Here is a 19062-nt window from a genome sequence, read left to right as displayed (position 1 = left end):
CCATGCTCATGGATTGGAAGAACAAATATTGTTAAAATGTCTATACTGCCCAAAGCAATCTACACATTTAATGTAATCCCTACCAAAATTACCAACAGTATTTTTCACAGAACTAGAACAATCCCAAAATTTGTGTGGAACCACAAAAGATCCTAAATAGCCAAGCAATCTTGAAAATGAAGAACATGGCTAGAGATATCACAATTCCAGACCTAAAGTTTTATTACTAAGCTGCAGTAATCAAAACAGTATTGTACTGGCACAAAAACAGACACATAGATCAATAGAACAGAATAGAAAATCCAGAAGACTCTTAACTATAGGAAACAAACTGAGGGTTGCTGGAGGGGAGGTAGGTGGGGGGATGGGGTAACTGGGTTATGGGCATTAAGGAGAGCACATGGTATGATGAGCACTGGGTGTTATATGCAACTGATAAATTACTGAACTCTACATCTGAAACTAATGATGTACTATATGTTGGCTAATTGAATTTAAATTAAAAAAATAGAAAATCCAGAAATAACTCCACAATTATATGGTCAATTAATCTTCAACAAAGAAGGAATAATATCCAGTGGGAAAAAGCCAATCTCTTCAATAAATGGTGTTAGGAAAACCGGACCACCTTCTTATACCATACACAAAAATAAATTCAAAATGGATTAAAGACCTAAATGTGAGGGACACCTGGGTGGTGCAGGTCAGGTCTCAAGGTTGTGAGATCAAGCCCCAAGTTGGGCTCCACGCTCAGCCAAAGTCTGCTTAAGAGTCTGTCTCCCCAAACCATGAGAGACTATGGACTCTGAAAAACAAACTGAGGGTTCTAGAGGGGAGGGGGGTGGAGGGATGGGTTAGCCTAGTGATGGGTATTAAAGAGGGCACATACTGAACGGAGCACTGGGTGTTATACACAAACAATGAATCATGGAACACTACATCAAAAACTAATGATGTAATGTATGGTGATTAACATAACATAATAAAATTTTTTTAAAAAGAGTCTGTCTCCCTCTTCCTCTGCTCCTGCCCCCGTGCTCGCGCTCTCTCTCTCTCTCTCTCTCTCAAACTTACAAATCTCAACACCCCAGAAACAACCCAATTAAAAATGGGCAGAAGATATGAATAGACATTTCTCTAAAGAAGACATCCAGATGGCCAATAGACACATGAAAAGATACTCATCATCATTATCATCAGGGAAATGCAAATCAAAACTAAAATGCCATATCACATCACACCTGTCAGAATGGCTAAAATCAAAAACACAAGAAACAATAGGTGTTGGCAAGGATGTGGAGACAAAGGAACACTCTTGCACTACTGGTGGGAATGCAAACTGTTGCAGCCACTCTGGAAAACAGCATGGAGGGTCCTCAAAAAGTTAAAAACAAAACTACCTTATGATCCAGCAATTGCACTACTGGCTATTTACCCAAAGAATACAAAAATACTAATTCAAAGGGATACATGCACCCCTATGTTTATAGCAGCATTACTTACAATAGCTAAAATATGGAAGCAGCCCAAGTGTCCATTGACTGGTGAATAAAGAAGAGGTGGTGTGTGTGTGTGTGTGTGTGTGTGTGTGTGTGTGTGTGTATAATGGAATATTATTCATCCATAAAAAGAAAGAAATCTTGCCATTTGCAACAATATGGATGGAGCAGGAGAGTATTCTAAGCGAAATAAGTCAGACGGAGAAAGATAAATACCATATGATTTCACTCCTGTGGAATTTAAGAAATAAAACAAACAAGCAAAGGAAAATAATGGGAGAGAGAGAGACAAAGAAAGAATTTTAATTATAGAGAACAGTCTAATGGTTAGGAGAGGGGAGGCAGGTGGGGGAATGGGTTAAATAGGTGATGGGAATTAACAAGTACACCGTCCCAATGAGCACAGGGTGATGTATGGAACTGCTGAATTACTATATTGTACACCTGAAACTTAATATAATACCATATGTTAACTAACTGGAATTTAAATAAAAACTAAAAAAAATAAAAGGACTAAATTTTCTAGCTAGTGATAATAAAAGTAATAGTTACCCAAGTTTAAAATGGTATACATTTGCATATGAATGATGGGTCAACTTCTGCATCTGACTTGCTTCGGTTTATCGACAGTGGGCAGCCTGACTTTTTTTTTTTTCAGTAAGCGGATTTTTAAATTAAATTAAAATCAAAACCATTCTTTTGGATGCTCAGATTAGAACAACTGACAGCCTCTTTAATGATTAAAAACAGCAGATGGTGATGCCTTGGAACAGTCTGACCAGTCTAAATATCTTGGAACCTATACTATTCCTCTTTTCCCTCTTATCCATATATTAAAATGGGAAAGATCCTACTGTTCACATAGGTTGGAAACTCCATACATGGTAGAAGAAGAGGGAAGAAAGCAAGTGGTCAAACATCTATTATTATCCAAGCTAAGGACAGAAAGGAGAGAATATATGAGCTTAAAGGTAAAGAAAGTGGCCTCATACAAATTGGAAAACATATCTCTGGCACTGGCTTTAAATTTGCAAACTCATGGCTGGAAAGCTGCCTTGCTGCAATCAACTAAAGCTAACAAGTTTCTCCAGGTGATTACAGCAGTGTTTGTTTACAGATACCTATTTAAAATGGCAATGTAATAAGTTATGATTTTATTTAAAGCAGGTTACAGTTGCACTCCTGCACCACTTGGTACTACACCATGAATTAGAAAGAATCTAAGGCTTAGCTAACTGGGATAGGAGAAGATGAATGTGTTTTTAAGGTTCTAACTTATACCAAACTGAAAATCTTTTTGTTAAAATAAAACAGGAAACTAAAGTGCCTCATTTGCCATTAAAGTGGCTATTACTAAGGTTTAAAAGAACTAACTTATGGGGCACTTGGGTGGCTTAGTAAGTTTAAGTGACCAACTCTTGATTTTGGTTCTGGTCATGATCTCAGGGTTGTGAGATCAAGCCTTGCATGGAGCCCCACATCAAGCCAGCATCTGGCTATGTGCTCAGTGGGAAGCCTGCTTGAAATTCTCTCCTCTCTCTCCCTCTGCCCCTCACCCCACTCACGTGCACTCTCTCTCTCTCTCTCTCTCTCTCAAATAAATAAAAAGAAATAAAAGAAATAACATGATAAAATGGTATCATCTATTATTTCAGATTTAACAGCTTGCAAGTTTGTTGTCTATACTATTGCAAAGAATAATGGAGTAGAACTATTATTTCTGATTATCAGGATCCCTCAAAAGACAAAATGCCTCCCATGAGGCTACCTCAGTGAGACAAAACTTTGAACAAATTCGGCCACAAAGAGCTTGTTTTCTGATAAACTCCTTTGGCCACTTCTGGATTTGGTGCCTTTCAAATTACCTCTGCGACACACCATCTCACAAATTCCTCCAATGACAGAGTAGATTTTAAACCTGCATGTTTTTGAATGAAGAAGTTCAAGGTTCACCATAAAACCTATAATCCCACAACACCCTTCTGGCTTTGTCACCTGCACACATGTCCAGCCCCAAAGGATTTGCTCCAAAACAATTCTAGAGACTGGTATTTCATTGATAATCTCTTTAGCCCAAGCTATAGATAACTGCTTTGTATTCTCTCTACATGGCAGAATAATTGGTTTATGGGACTCCATTCTGCCCAGTTGCAAAAGGAATTCTTGGTCTCAGGAAACAAACTGAGGGTTCCTGGAGTGGTTGGGGTGGGAGGGATGGGGTGGCTGGGTGATGGACATTGGGGAGGGTGTGTGCTATGGTGAGTGCTGTGAATTGTGTAAGACTTATGAATCACAGACCTGTACCTCTGAAACAAGTAATACATTGTATGTAAAAAAAAAAAAAAAGATAGTAGGAAGGGAAAAATGAAGGCGGGTAAGTCGGAGGGGGAGACGAACCATGAGAGACTATGGACTTTGAGAAACAAACTGAGGGTTCTAGAGGGGAGGGGCTGAGGAATGGGTTAGCCTGGTGATGGGTGTTAAAGAGGGCATGTATTGAATGGAGCACTGGGTGTTATACGCAAACAATGAATCATGGAACACCACATCAAAAACTAATGATGTAATGTATGGTGATTAACATAACATAATAAAATTAAATTAAAAAAAAAGAATAGGCTTTGTCTGCCTACCTTAAGCTGTGTGTAAGTCTCTAAAAAGCAACTTTAATGATGGCTCTAAGGGCTAGCTCAAACATTTTCCAGTCTGGAGCTTATTGATTTTTCCACGTTTGGGGATTTGTTGGAGATAAGCCATGTAGGAAAAGAAACTGAAAAGACTTGCTTGTCAAAGAGCCACAATTCCAAAGTAGATGTGCGTAATTGCCTTTCCTTGGCCCAAAGTAAACAGGCAATCACCCATCTGGTAAAGACAGAGACCAAAAATATCTGGGGCTAAGACACAACTCTGGATGACAAAAAGCATCTATAAAAGAGGAAAACCACCTCACAAGTATTTTGCCCATATAATAAAGAAATAACACATGATTTTGGTATTCTTGAAATTGTTTTTTAAATTATGACTGGACTTGATTCTCTATATTTATTTCATAATAAAGGAGTTAAGGGAAAATGAACAGAAAAAAACTTCATAAATATTTAAATGACAAATTTAGATTTATGTCTTCCCATCCTGATGGAGTTTTTGGTTCTTAAACATCTTATGATAGGACAGAAATGTTGTTAAACAGATAGAAAGACCCAAAGAAGATGATGATCTTGACATTTAAGTGGACATTTTTGTGTATGCAAAGCAACCCATATGATCTAGCCCAAAAAACAACTTGATTTGCTTCTCATCTGTTATCCTATTGGCAGTGTCCCTACTTATCATGGCCTATGGAACTTGCTTTATCATAAATATTCACCTAGCAAATCACCCAAATAGAGCAGAATTTTATCTAGCCTACTATATTGGGGCCTGGCTTCCACTATTCCTCCAAAGGGATCCCATTACACCAAAGCGTCCCTTGAAATGTATTTTGCTTTCCAGCTCAAATAACCTTAATTAATTTCTTCACTGATCCTACGCAGTCTATTCCATACTGGACTATTTGTGCTACTGGGCCATAAACTCCTAGAGAATAAAATTCTTAATTGTCCAGTGTTCTCCCTTTATATAATTTCCATCCTCCAATGCTTTATAAGTGCTTAAAAATACAGAAATTCTTAGTGTCAGTCAAGAAAACCCCTGATATTTATTCTCTTGATGAATAATGAATACCTTTCCACAGGTAATTATTAATAATAAATTTTAAAATAGACATTGAATATGAGACAACTAAAAGTTCCAAGTGGATCAGGAAAACATTTTATTTTTTTAAAAAAAGTGTGGGGCAGGGGCGCCTGGGTGGCTCAGTCGTTAAGCATCTGCCTTCGACTCAGATCATGATCGCAGGATCCTGGGATCGAGTCCCACATCGGGCTCCCCACTCAGCGGGAAGCCTGCTTCTCCCTCTCCCACTCCCCCTGCTTGTGTTCCCTCTCTCGCTGTGTCTCTCTCTGTCAAATGAATAAATAAAATCTTTAAAAAAAATAAAAATAAATAAAAATAAAAAAGTGGGGGGCATAGTATTTCTACTTCAAAGCAGATGAAGAGAACTGTCCTAAAAGAATTCTCTGACCAAAAGGTCCATGCCAAAATAATGCTAGCAAACAACTGCTAACAGCATGGATGTTTCCATTAGTTAAGGACAACTTTTTATTCCAGCAACTGTCTTGCCAATAAAATGTAAATAATGCTTTGAAAGGAGTCCAATTATCTGGTGCAGCAATGTAGTTGAAATAAACAAAAGCACCCACCTGTCCCTCTATTCCCTCCTGCCCAGCCACTGCTGAGACTGAGAATGGATAAAAGTTCCCAGACATCAGAGAAAAAGGGAAACTGGGCATTGAGTACCACTGAGTGCCTCTAAACCAGCAAGGTAACTGGGCATGTCAGAGATTAAACCTATGGTCTTATAATGAAGTTAACTAAAGGTAAGCAAGTTCAGCCTCAGAGCAGATAGATTCAAAAAGAAAATGTTTACCTCTGTGACATTGTTCAAATTAGGACATCAAGGAAGAGTCTTTCATGATAGTCTTATTAAAAGCAAGATCTTGATTGTAACAGTCTCCTTTTATTGTTTCTTTTGCTTTGTTGACACATTAATAAGGTTTCTAATAGTACCAGGCTCTATTCTTATAATGATTTCTAAAATCATAAAGAGTTATTCATTTCATCATTGAGCTGACCTTGGTCAATTCAGTAAACCCCAGATATAAGCAAAGTTAAAAATATGAGAACTTTCACAGTCAATAATAGCTGTAATTGACACATTCAATTCCCAGAGACAGGCACACAGTGGGCACTCAAAAATATTGTTGAATGAATGGGTGAAAGATATCTACTCATGGATTGTTCCTACCTGACATTAGAATACAGTATGCCTGAGATAGATGGAAACAGCTGAAAGTCACATATATAGATTCACTATATACATATACATTCCACTGTTCAAGTAATTAAACATTTCACCTTATATATATATATATATATATATATATATATATATATATATATGCATGAGTCTGAAGACATTTTTAAAAGATCCTATATGAGCAAAATCAGGGGAGAACTAACCACATGAATTGCAAAACAGTATATCTAGCTTCAAAGATGCTAATTCAGGTCCAGGGGGATCCAATCAACCTCTTTGTTGAAGTAAAGATAAAAGTTTTTGACAGCAAATGCTATTCTGATAAAATGGAATTTTCAATTACTCTATGAACATCTGGTCCATGCTACAATTTCTGGAGCCCAGCAGCACACTGCTTTGCAATGTCACAAAATACTCTCCATTGAGAACTCCCTATTTTGCCAAAAGACTAACTGAAATGAATGTTTGGAAATTTAGGGAGGTGAGAGGTGAGTCAGGGGGACAGGTAGAGGATAAGCAAAGGATGTTCAGTCACTAAATCATAATTTCATCAAAAGGCTAGAGGAAATAAAATTACACATTGCTGGTAGAGTGTTGGAAGTGTAAACGTCTTAATACACCTGTGATTGAAACTAGACTATGCATAGTGTGAAACTTACAGAACATTTTCATGGCTAATTTGTAATAGCAGTTGAATTAGGCACAGATCAAGTTCTTTCAATCCATATTTTACACAACAAACCTGTTAAATGATATTCAGGTGATGAACTACCAAATAAACAAGTTTAGTAAAATGCAGAACTATTTATACTTCCAGAAATAAAGCAATCATTACACTGCATTTGGATGCATTTAGATATGAAAGCAGATAGATGTTATTGTGAGTTTCTGTATGTTGCTTCCATTTGGTATCAATTAGCATGGGAGGCAAACCGATTCAGTGTTGTAGTGAACTCCAAACTAGGTCCACATTAGAGCAATTAGAGTCATCTTTTCAGCTGATGAATTTATAATCAATAATTAAAATCATAAAGTAAGAGACACTGAATATGATTTGAAACAAATTAGTTGAGCTTGGGACTAGTACGTATAGTTCTAGGACATGATTCCCAAAAGGACTACATATTTAAGTAAACATAATGGTATATCCAAGTAATCACAAATGGTCATGCAAAGAAGCATGGAAGAGACAGAAGCCTATTAACCTCAGCACCACTCAACCCAGAAATAACTCTGAAAGGAAGAGATTCAAACCCAGTGATATCCCTAATTGTGCAACAAACCCATGAACCTCTGGCACCTCTGACCTCTGTAATGGTCAGTTACTCTTCTTGGAGACTGTCTGCTGCAATTGCATAAGGCAAAATTCTTGGCTTTGCCAGAAGTTGGTAATTTTACCAAATAAGTCAAAATCAGGAAGTGAAGGCATTGGTTAAAAGATTTGAGTGTGACTCCCAAGCTCAGTGTCAAACCACCTCAAGACCTAAATCAGGTGGTAAAATATGCTGAATGACAACACTTACTTGTTCTCAAGGCACTCTGAGAGCTACAGAGAGATAGCATTCCAAAAAGTGCTATATGTGAGTAGAAAGTATAGGATAAAGAATTCTCCATCACCTTCTTTTCTGGGAAGCCATGACAATAAGAGCTGAATTACTGGGGACAAGCTGAGACATAATTAATCCAAAGGCACTCAGATGATAAATGAATTTGTAATTAAGTCACCTGGCAACAAGGAAATTCAGCTCAGTCAACCAAGTGACCTGGTCTTGGGCAAGTTGAGAGTGATACCAGGATTGATGATAATCTGGAAAGCAGAGATTCCTGTCATTAATTTTCATCTCCACCCTGACTCAGCTCATGGATGTATTAGGTTGGGGCAGTCAAAACACAATCCAAACTCAAGTGGCTAAACCCCTGGCTTTGCCCTTCAGGTGCAAAAGCTTTCCAGACATTCTCCTTCTTTGGTCGAATATACTGATTCTGGGTTCCATCCCTAGAGGACTGTTCTCAGAGATGGGTTGCTGAATATTAAGGGATTTGGGCTTTTACTCAGAAAGTCATGAAGTACCTTTGACATTCACAACTAAGCATTCTGCTATAGCAGTTATAAGAACAAAACCCAAAGAAACTTTGGCAGTGTGAAGCAGCACAGGGCCCAGGTGTCTGGGAAAGTGGGGAGCAAATACAATTTGTACCTTTTTCCTCAAACGCTGGCAACACAATATTAGCTCACGAACAATCCATTCCTGCTCAAGGAAAAAATTAACAGATGCATAAAATTATCTCTATTTTGAAAATCCTGACACTCCCTATCAATCATGGGTCCCTATACATGCAAAGAAAAATGCTGTGCTAATAACCAAATTAGAAAACACAGAAAACTACAGACATGAAATCCAAGATGAAGCCAAAACAAAGGTGTAAGGTACACTCTATTGGGTATATTTGGCCCAATTTTGGAGTGATTCTGACAGAACCAGAAGAAATATTATCAGGATCAGAGTTAGTTGGACAAGGTGTTTAAAACCCTTATTCTTCTCCAGAGACATCTACTCAAACCTCAAGAACTGCTCAGCACTGGAACCACCAGGATTTTAGGGCACTTGGGTTTGAGATACCCATCACAGTATCAATGAACCAAAGAGACCTGAGACTATTTTTCCCCCCCCTCAGGGAATCTTTGAGACTTTCAGTGCAGGTCTGAGTCCAGAGATGATTCCATTTTTCCTCATGACCTTTCTAAATTGGTAGTCCCAAGAAGCAGCAGTACCATATTGCCCTGGAGTTAATATACCTAGAACTATTCTAGTTAGAATGGTTACAAGATCAGGCATACATGGTAAATTCACTCAGTGAATGTCTTTCAACTACTCTTCCTCAGGATAAAATGAAAAATATTATGTGAATCCAGGTTTGAGTTGGTAAAATCTTATAAAATGTTAATTGTTGAAATTGTTGCTGTTGTTTGAGGTAGCAATAACTGAGGTGACACAATTATGTGCGCAGCCTAGAGTTGATTTGGGATATAACAATTAAATACTATTATGGAAACTCACAAGCACTGAGAACTCACTAGGTAGAGCCTGAGGTGTAAGCAAGACTGGAATTCCAACTGTACCTAAAGTTTAATGACTCAACCAAATCGAAGAAAGCAAACTCAAGGGTTGGCTTAAGATCTAGCCACTGCTGGGTACCTGGGTGGCTCAGCTGGTTGAGTGGCTGCGTTTGGCTTGGGTCATGATCCCGGTGTCCTGGGATTGAGCCCCGCATCGGGCTCCCCCTGCTCTACAGGGAGCCTGCTTCTCCCTCTGCCTCTGCCTGCCACTCCCCCTGCTTGTGCTCTCTCTCTCTCTCTGTAAAATAAATAAAATCTTAAAAAAAAAAAGATCCAGCCACCGCTGGAATGATGGGGAAAAAATTAAGATATATATATGCAAACTGAATATTGAGAAAAAATATGAAAGTGTTGCCAAAATGGAACAGCAAAAAGTGTCTGTGTGTACATGCATGTGTGTGTAATCATCATCTTATATGTAGGAGAGTCTTGGAATAATGCCACACATTTGCTTTAGAATACTCTCATTATTATACAATCTACACTATATATATATACACAATACATCCCATTTGTAAGAAACACTCCCTCAGAAAAATTAAGCATAGTCCACTGATACTGTTTTCCTAGAAAAAATGTGACAAAAAATTAAAACAGCATTGTTCTAGCCAGGTATAAAGTGAGAATCAATTATGACCATTTCCTTTCCTGGATCACTTCATTTTAAAAAGCATCTAACTAAAACGCTTTCTGATATAAATAAAAAAGCACTTTTTGGAGATACAAGGCTAGTAAACGATACATACCAGTCTGTACCCCGTGACACACTACTAATCCTTTGAGAATTAAACAGTCTCTGTTTCAGTTATATAAATGTTTAGTTTTCTCATCTTTAGTCTCAGTAAGGTTGCCCAGAAAGTATATTATCTCTGTGGATGTCACCACTTGCCAATTAGGGAAGACAGCAGTGCACAATCAGTAGTGACCTCTATATATTATAGACTTTGACACTTGAGTCAGCTGGGGAGGGGATGGATTAGACGGTTTAACAGAATCTATAGATAAACTTTATTTCTATGAAAAACATTTCTTTTTTTGAATTGTGCAATTTTTTCCTTTGGATTCATTTATAAGACCAAAACAAAAGCATTTAATGATGTTTACAGTGAAATGAAAGAGCTGAAGACCAGCACATAATCACCATATTTTGTTTTCTCATCTTTAAGTCTTCTAGCAGTGGGGCTTCCAGCTGAGCTTGCGTCTAGCTTCTCTCAAGACATAGCCAAGCATTCTGAAGCTTCACTGAGCCTAAACACCAAGCTGAATTCATAGTTCTTAATTGAAAAAGACAGGCTGTTTTCCTAGCATGTTTGCATCAGTAAAACACTGAAAATGACATTTGTGCCCAAGTCCATCTGAACATTCTGCCTTAGCTTAACTCTGCTAATGTTTTTATACCCTGGTTTATGCCTAGCATGGTTTTAAATAGCTCCTCTTGTTAAAGCATATGTGGCTGCATTCACAAAAATAGACTCTTCCTCATATATGTGAATGTCACTCTTGAGATTTGCTTTGAGGTGTTTTTCGTATGCACAGAATGTTACTTGGAGTCAGCCATATTTTCTTAAGATAGTCTCTCCTATGACCAATGGCAGGCATGTGTTTGGTAGCTAGAGGAATTTGGCATAGACAAAATGGGAAGTTTGGTACTTTCCCTCTTCAGTAAAGGGTATACAATCTGTGCCCAGAGAACAGAGTCTCTCTCTGGGTAAAGTTAACAAGGCTGATATGGAAATAAAACCCACCCCTTTGGTCTCATTAGTGCTATGTTCTGTGCAACTCGACTGATCAGTTAAATTTCATGTACTAAAGCAAAAAGAGGCATTTATTCCTGGTGAGAAGGCATCTGCTCGTTTTCTATGTGCTCAGTGCAGTTACTATTGAAGAGAATGTATGCAATATGTATATGTAGGCAGCTTTTAAAATGCCTGAACTTTATACAAACCTAGGGGATCCACTCAGGGAAAATAAAGAATCTGGTCCAGTGTCAGGACATCTCACAACTCTGTAGATACTATTCAGGCATGAGCACAGTGCACACCTTGACAACAAACTCATTACAGTAAAGTAGTACAATGTATCTACAAACATTCTGGGCTCTTTAGGATCTATGGTTGCAACTTACATCCAAACTGCCCTTACCATGGTCAGGCATCTGAGATCCCATGGAGGTCACACTGGTGTTCAGCACGTCATTGACAGCAGTATCACAATACAGGCTCCTCTGGACATCATGCTCACTGTCAGTCTGGTCACTCTCTTCATGGCCACTATCCTTCAGGCTGTTGCCCTCTAAGTCCTTGAAAGTAGAGCTGCTGGGTTGAAGAAAGAATGATAATTTACAACTGTGATAATCTGATTTTTAAAATCTTTGAGAGCTAGGATGATGTCAGCTCTGCTGTGAGGCCAACAGTGACTGGATTGTCCAAAAGAGTAGAAAGAAGAGGAATTTCTGTTTAAAGGTAATGGAACTTGGGACACCTGGGTGGCTCGGTTGATTGTCCAACTTGTGATTTCGGCTCAGGTCATGATCTCACCGGTTGTGAGATCGAGCCCTGTGTCATGTCGGGCTCCCTCTGCCTCTGCCTCTCTCTCTCACTCTCTCTCAAATAAATAAATAAGTAAATCTTAAAAAAATAAAGATAATGGAACTTAACACTGTAGAGAGGCTCCCACTATTGGATGCTGATGTAGCTAACACTTTCATTCACTTATCTTCAATGCATTACTACAGGCAAGGTGGAAAAAGGTACACATCTGAAACAACCACCTGCAAAGAATATCACCATTTCAGAAGCTTTTCTTTCTTATATAATCAAAATAAAATAATAGCTAATGTTTACTGAGCAATTACTAGACATAAGGCACTATTCTAAGTGCTTGACATGAATTAACTTTTTTTAATCATCACAACTATATAAGAGAAAAGTACCATTAATACTCCCATTTACAGATGAAAAAACAGAAGCACACGGAAGTTAAATAACTTGCCCAAGGTCATACAGCTGATGAAAATGTAGCAGATCTAAGACCAAACCCAGGCAGTCTAGCTCCAGAGCCTGGATCCTTAACCACTATGTATACTGCTTCTCCAAAAATGTCTACTAATCAACTGCAAAAACTGAAGTGGCAGAAATTGAGGTAACGCAATTAAGACAGAAGGGATTATCAGGATCAGAGAACTCAGGTAAGTTTTAACTGAGAAAGTCAGAGAGACAAAGAAAATGTGGAGAGGCACAAGCTGAGAAGCGGAGCCTTGGTGCATGCACAGTAAGATAAAAGTGAGAACCAGAGAGTGAGCTCTAATAAAACTGGGTTTTATGCTAAGAATATGAAAACCTTCAGCTGAGGAGTTTATGGCCCTAGTTTTCTTGCATTTGTTAAATCAATCCACCATTCAATGCACTAAACATAGTATCCAAGAACCTCACACAAAAATAGAGAATAACACATAAGGTACATCCACAGAGGCCCCACCTGCTATTTCTAATACTTTGTATGTCCTGACAGAATCTGCAGATGTGCAACACTATGGACCATAAATTATGAATCTGAAATAGCTAGTGAATGGTGAATCCATTTCCCAATCAGTGAGGAAGCTGCAAAGGCAAACTCAAGAAAATGTATTGTTGTCTCAACAACAGAGAGTGTCATGCTTGTGAATTAGGACAAGTCCCAACAGACCTACTGTACCTCTGAAAATGGAGCCTGGGGAGATGACAGTGAAAACTCATTTGATGTGCTCAACTTTGAACATCCACAGGCCTGGCTCTCTCAGGCTTTGATAACATTCAGTACATATGATGAAGAGCTATGCCATGGACACAATAGATACATTGTCATTCTCTACATTGGTCAAAAGGAATCACTGCAGATTTTTAACATATGACCAATCTAGATGTAGAATGCTTGCTGCTCTGAATATGAAAAGGAATGATCAAAAGGGCAGTAACTGGAAAGCCATAATTATAAGAAAATGAAGAGCAGGAGAGAGTAAAGCATTGACCTGTTTGCTAATTATTTTCAGAAAGGATCACTGAGCATCACCTGTATTAAAACTAAAACCATTCAATAAGCCAACTCACTCAGCTCCTCCAAATTATGTCATGCAGCTACTCAGCCCTGTGGACCCACCAGCATGCAGTTCTATTAAAAAACCAATCATCCTAAAATTCTTTTATGGTCAAGAAGACCAATTGGAAACACAGGCTTTAGAGTGTGTAGCCATTTCTAGCTTTATGGCACAGATGTTGGGGCGTCCTGTAAATACTAATGCCATAGATTGAACAGATTCAAAGTTTTTCTTTTAGAAAAAAAATTTTTGGTCCTGCCTACATGGACTTCTGCATCTCAGAAGAAAGGAAATGACCTGCCCAGTTCATATATTTTTAAAACAAAATAAATTTTTTGACCTGCATTTCTGGTACCTGGAGCACATGAAAATTTCTTTAATCTACAGCACAAAATTTTTGCTTTAAGCCAGAGACTTCAACCCTGAAATGAGTGCATTTCAGCAGTTGCCAAAATATGCTTGAGACATACGTTGAGCAGGAATATAAAGACAACACAATTTACCATCCCTTAGACCAAGGTTTCTCAACCTTGGCACTATTGATATTTTGGGCTGCATAATTTTTTGTTGTCAGAGGCCATCCTACACATTGTAGAATGTTTAGCAGCATCCCTGGCCTCTACCCATTAGATGCTAGTAGTGCTTCTCCCAGAAGTTATAACCAAAAAGGTTTCCCTCCATACATTGCCAAATCACCCCCAGTTGAAAACCACTGCTTTAGGTTCTTTAAAACTCTATTCCTGCAGCATGATAGATTTCCAGACTGTAGTGGAAAGAGCACTGTCATTAGAACAAGTGACAATCCATACTGTGCCACTTCATCAATGGGACCCTGAGCCTGATATCTAATGTCTTTGAGCCTCAATTTCCTTGTCTGTAAAATGCATTTGCTAAAACCTTCTTCACAAGGCCATTTTGAGGACTCAATGAGAGTACATGAAGTACTGGGTAGACACAAATGGTCAATAAATGGTTATTGTTTAATATGATCATTAATCTATACAGTAATGTCTTCATTGAGTTATAATTAAATATTATGTCTGTGGTCTTTTTATAGGATTGATACAAGGAATCTGTATTTAAATCATGTTTTTCTACCTTCCATAAACTATAGTCAGACACTGTCCACTATGTTAATTTCTCCTAGAATTCAGGAATAGTAAAAGAAATTCTCCTGTCAAATGTGTGTCCTTCCTTTATTGAAAAATTAGAACTATATACCCTGGTGTACTTACCATTTTGTCTTGGCTTCTCAAAAGCTTCATGATAAATATAATATTTAATTGCCGTGATTTGGATGCCAAGGATCACAATTTATCTTCATCCAATTGGTTTAGATCTGCTTTTTTAAAGTTTGATCACCCGTTTTATATGCATCAGAATATTACAAGCCATCTCAGAGATTTTGTTTTTTAGGTAGAAATGAGAGAAATAAAATAGTGAAGGACTGGGCTACTTGGGACTGATAGTGTGAGTATAAAAAGTCAGGTATTCTTGGCTAAAATCAAAAACACAAGAAATAACAAGTGTTGGTGAGGATATGGAGAAAAAGGAACCCTCATGCACTGTTGATAGGAAGGCAAACTGGTGTAGCCACTGTGGAAAATAGTATGGAGCTTCCTTAAAAAATTAAAAATAGAACTAACCTACCATCCAGTAATCCCATTCCTGGGTATTTACCCCCAAAATACAAAAACACTAATTTGGAAGGCTATATGCACCCCTATGTTTATTGCAGCATTATTTATTATAGCCAAATTATGGAAGCAGCCTAAGCATCCATCAGTAGATGAATGGATAAAGAAGAGGTGGTATATATGTAGGTGTATATATATAATGGAATGTATATATATATATATGTATATATATATATAATGGAATATTATTCAGCCACAAAAAGAATGAAATCTTGCCACTTGACACCTTCAACAACATGAACATGGATGGAGCTAGAAAGTATAATGCTAAGTGAAATAGTTCAGTCAGAGAAAGATGAACACCATATGATTTCACTCACATGTGGAATTTAAGAAACAAAAGAAAAAGAGAGAGAGGGAGAGTGAGTCAAACCAAGAAAAGGACTCTTAGCTACAGAAAACAATCTGACAGTGAGTTACCAGAGGGGAGGTAGGTGGGGGAATGGGTGAAACAGGTGATGGGGATTAAGAATACACAACGGAGAGTGTCATGATGAGCACTGAGTAACAAACAGAATTGCTGAATCACTATATTGTACACCTGAAACTAGTATCACACTGTATGTTAATTATACTGGAAATAAAATTAAAAACTTCATAAAGGGCACCTGGGTGCCTCAGTCAGTTAAGTGTCTGCCTTCAGCTCAGGTCATGATCCTGGAGTCCCAGGATCAGGTCCCATATCAGGCTCCCTGCTCAGTGGAGAGTCTGCTTCTCCCCCTGCCTCTGCTCCTTCCCCTGCTCATTCTCTTTCTCTGCCTCTCTCTGCCTCTCTCTCGCTCTCAAATAAATAAATAAAATCTTTTAATAAAAAATAAAAAATAAAAACTTCATAAAAATTTTTTAAGACTCCAAAAATGATAGTCATGTATCCTCTGAAAAAAAAATGCAAGGGGTCTAACGCCCTTCCCCCAAACCCTGGAATAGTTAACCCACTTAAAGATCAGTTTGCCCATCTGATGAACTAAGTACCACTTACTCTAATCTTGTGAGGACATTTAGTGGCTTAATGAAGGGATTTGAGTAAGGCACTTTAAGACCCAGTGAGCAAGATGCTGCAAATTGTAAAACAGCCTGGTAAATGGCTATTCACCCAAAACAAATAACAATTTATGCCAGGCATAAAAAATGCTGACTTCACTTGCTTTATTACCTGTGTACCTCTTGGGAGATGAAAGACTTGTAAACCAACTTTTGTGGGACAATAAATTAGGGGTACCCATTTGCAATGGTATTGTAAATGCAAATGTTTCTATTACTGCGCTGGTGGCCAACAAAGGGACAGATTTGTTTGAAAACAACCAGAGCAAGACTCTGAACATAAGAGTTACTCAGAAAATGCTTCATGAATAAACATTATTCACATTCTGCCCCATATTTACCCTTTAAAATATTGGAAATCTTTCCAAAAGACAGAATAATCTGAAAGGAAACAAGTCATGTCTTCCTAGGAGGTGACACCACATGCCCAAGGAATGCCATCTAAGAGTAAGAATGAGAAGGGAGTAAAAGTGAAGGGTATTGTAACTCTATTTAGAGAACATAAAGATGATTCTTCAGTGGTTCCTGGATCTCCTACCTGCATCACAATCACCTTGGGAACCTATGAAAACTGGAGATTCTCTAGGGATGGAGCTAAAGACACCTCCTAGGTGATTCTAATGCACATCAAAGGTCAGAAATTGCTAGTTTACAGGGAAATTTAGTACTCATTCTCATTGGGAAAATGCTGAGATTTTCTTCAACTTCTTTCATCCATTCATTCAATAAACATGTAACAGCACTTGTTGTAGACAAGGCATGATACCAGGGGCGCAAAACCCTAGAACAATTTGGGTGGAAAAGGAAAGCACTATGTATACTTTAGGAGCCAATGTTCATTTTCCTTTCCACACCGCTTTGCTATCTTGTTCATTTCCTGCTTTATTTTCTTTGTGCTCCAGCCTCATGCCCTGCTTGTTATTGCTCCAAAAGCACTGCAGGAGTAGGTAACAGACAGCAGCACAGAAACCAAGCATGAGGAAAGAGAGTGTTGCAGCAGGGGCAAAGTGCAACTGCCGGCTTTTCTTGCCCTGAAAAGATACCAAGGAAACAAACAGAGCAGGAAGGAAACACATCCAGAAAAAATTCTGAACCATCTTGGCTTGTTAATCTGGAATCCTGACATAAGCCTTGGGTACACCTGCAGGTTGCAGGTGATGCTCTGAAAACAAACAAACAAAAACACAGAAATATAACACCGGAGTCTGTGGTGCAAAGATTATGTGCCATCTCTCTTCCCTTTCCCTTCCAGATCCACTCTTTACCCTTCTCAACCTTGATTCGTGCTTAGGGGAACCCCTTTGCTCTTTGTCTTTCCGTTGGTTTACCCGAGGTAAATAGATGCAAGAGAGAAAAACAAGCCTGTGTGTAAATTGTCTGGACAAGACAGTTAACAACTGCTGGAGAATGCCAAAAAGAAGGGTCCAAGAAGCATCTGTGGATAAGTAGGAAGTGAAGAGAGAAAAAGAAAATTGATAGGAAAAGAAGTTCTCAAGATTCTCCTGAAATTGGATTCAAAGCGAGAGGACTTGAGGGACGCCTGGGTGGCTCAGTCAGTTAAGTATCTGCCTTTGGCTCAGGTCATGAACTCAGGGTCCTGAGATTCAGCCCCCCCACTTCCCTTCTCTTCCGGCTCCCTGCTGAGCAGGGAGTCTGCTTCTCCCTCTGCCCCTCCCCCTGCTTGTTCTCGCTCTCTCTCTGAGATAAATAAAATCTTTAAAAAAAACAAAGAAACAGGACTTGATAGTAAAATTAAAACTGATAACAAGATTCAGAGTTTCCTGGCTGGGAGATTTTTCCATGCATGTAAATGGATCCTCAAGAAACGACATACAGTGAAAACCCTTTCAAACATAACTGTGAGCTATTTGAACACAGTTTGCAGGGTTTTTATCACCTGGTGTTACCACTCTCTCTTAACATTTTCCACATATTTTACATTTAAAATAGTCAGTCCCCAGAAAAGCATAGCACACAAGATTTCCTGTATCTTTCCAGGTATTGTGCTTTGTCTAAACTCAATGGATCCCATAAATTCCAAGGCCTTTGTGGTTTTCCAAAGCCCTCAAGGTTCCAAAAACAGAACCTGGCAAAAATGCATGTGTCCCTGAGGTTTCAGATGTTTCCTCTTAATCAAAGTGGACCCTGGTAAAAAGTCACTATTTTTGGTTTCAGGCAAGATCAGGAGACTTTTCCACTGAAAGCCTATTAAGTCCAGGTTGTGCATTTTGTGTGTAAACAAAAACACATAAAGTAATCAAAATCAGAGGTTTCTAGAGAGTCCCAAAGCTGCTGTGGAAATTCCCCAAAACGAAATGTTTGAACATTAAGTTTTCATCTCATCACTCTGCCTATGCATTGTATATTCGGGGCTGACCTAATACAAGGAGGGTCCCCAGGAGAAGGCTTACTGCCATGCTATGAAAATCGGGTTCTTGTTATCAGTTTAAACTGGTCATAGAATTCCCAAGTACCCAGAGCTAGCCCAAGGAACCTGTGAAGATAAGTCAAGACATGGTTTTTACCAGAAGGTTTGGAGTAACAGTCCTACAGCAGAAAATAAAGCAGATTTCTGCTGCAAAGTTACTCTAATCAGTGCACATAAAGAGGGGTCATTTTCCTACTAAAACAAATCAGTCAGATAATTTTGAATTCCTTACCTTTTGAGTTTATTCTGTGAGCTAAGAAAATATTCAAAATGGATTCCTCCCAACTCC

At 38.5% G+C, this 19062-nt stretch overlaps 1 protein-coding gene across 3 annotated transcripts in view; it reads right to left on the bottom strand.

Moving 5' to 3' along the window:
* PCDH19 (protocadherin 19) overlaps positions 1-19062 on the bottom strand; it is a 124171-nt gene that overhangs the window by 37850 nt on the left and 67259 nt on the right. For 2 of the 3 annotated variants that reach the window (XM_027609491.2, XM_027609492.2), the window contains one exon: positions 11678-11850. In XM_027609491.2, the coding sequence (XP_027465292.1) occupies positions 11678-11850 (173 nt within the window). The remainder of the gene's footprint in view (positions 1-11677; positions 11851-19062) is intronic. The other variant, XM_027609493.2, reaches the window with a different exon arrangement.

The sequence above is a fragment of the Zalophus californianus genome, chromosome X (genome assembly GCF_009762305.2).
Source record: "Zalophus californianus isolate mZalCal1 chromosome X, mZalCal1.pri.v2, whole genome shotgun sequence".
NCBI lineage: Eukaryota > Metazoa > Chordata > Mammalia > Carnivora > Otariidae > Zalophus > Zalophus californianus.
The sequence above is the reverse complement of the archived record's forward strand: the minus strand, read 5'-3'. Positions and strand labels throughout refer to the sequence as shown.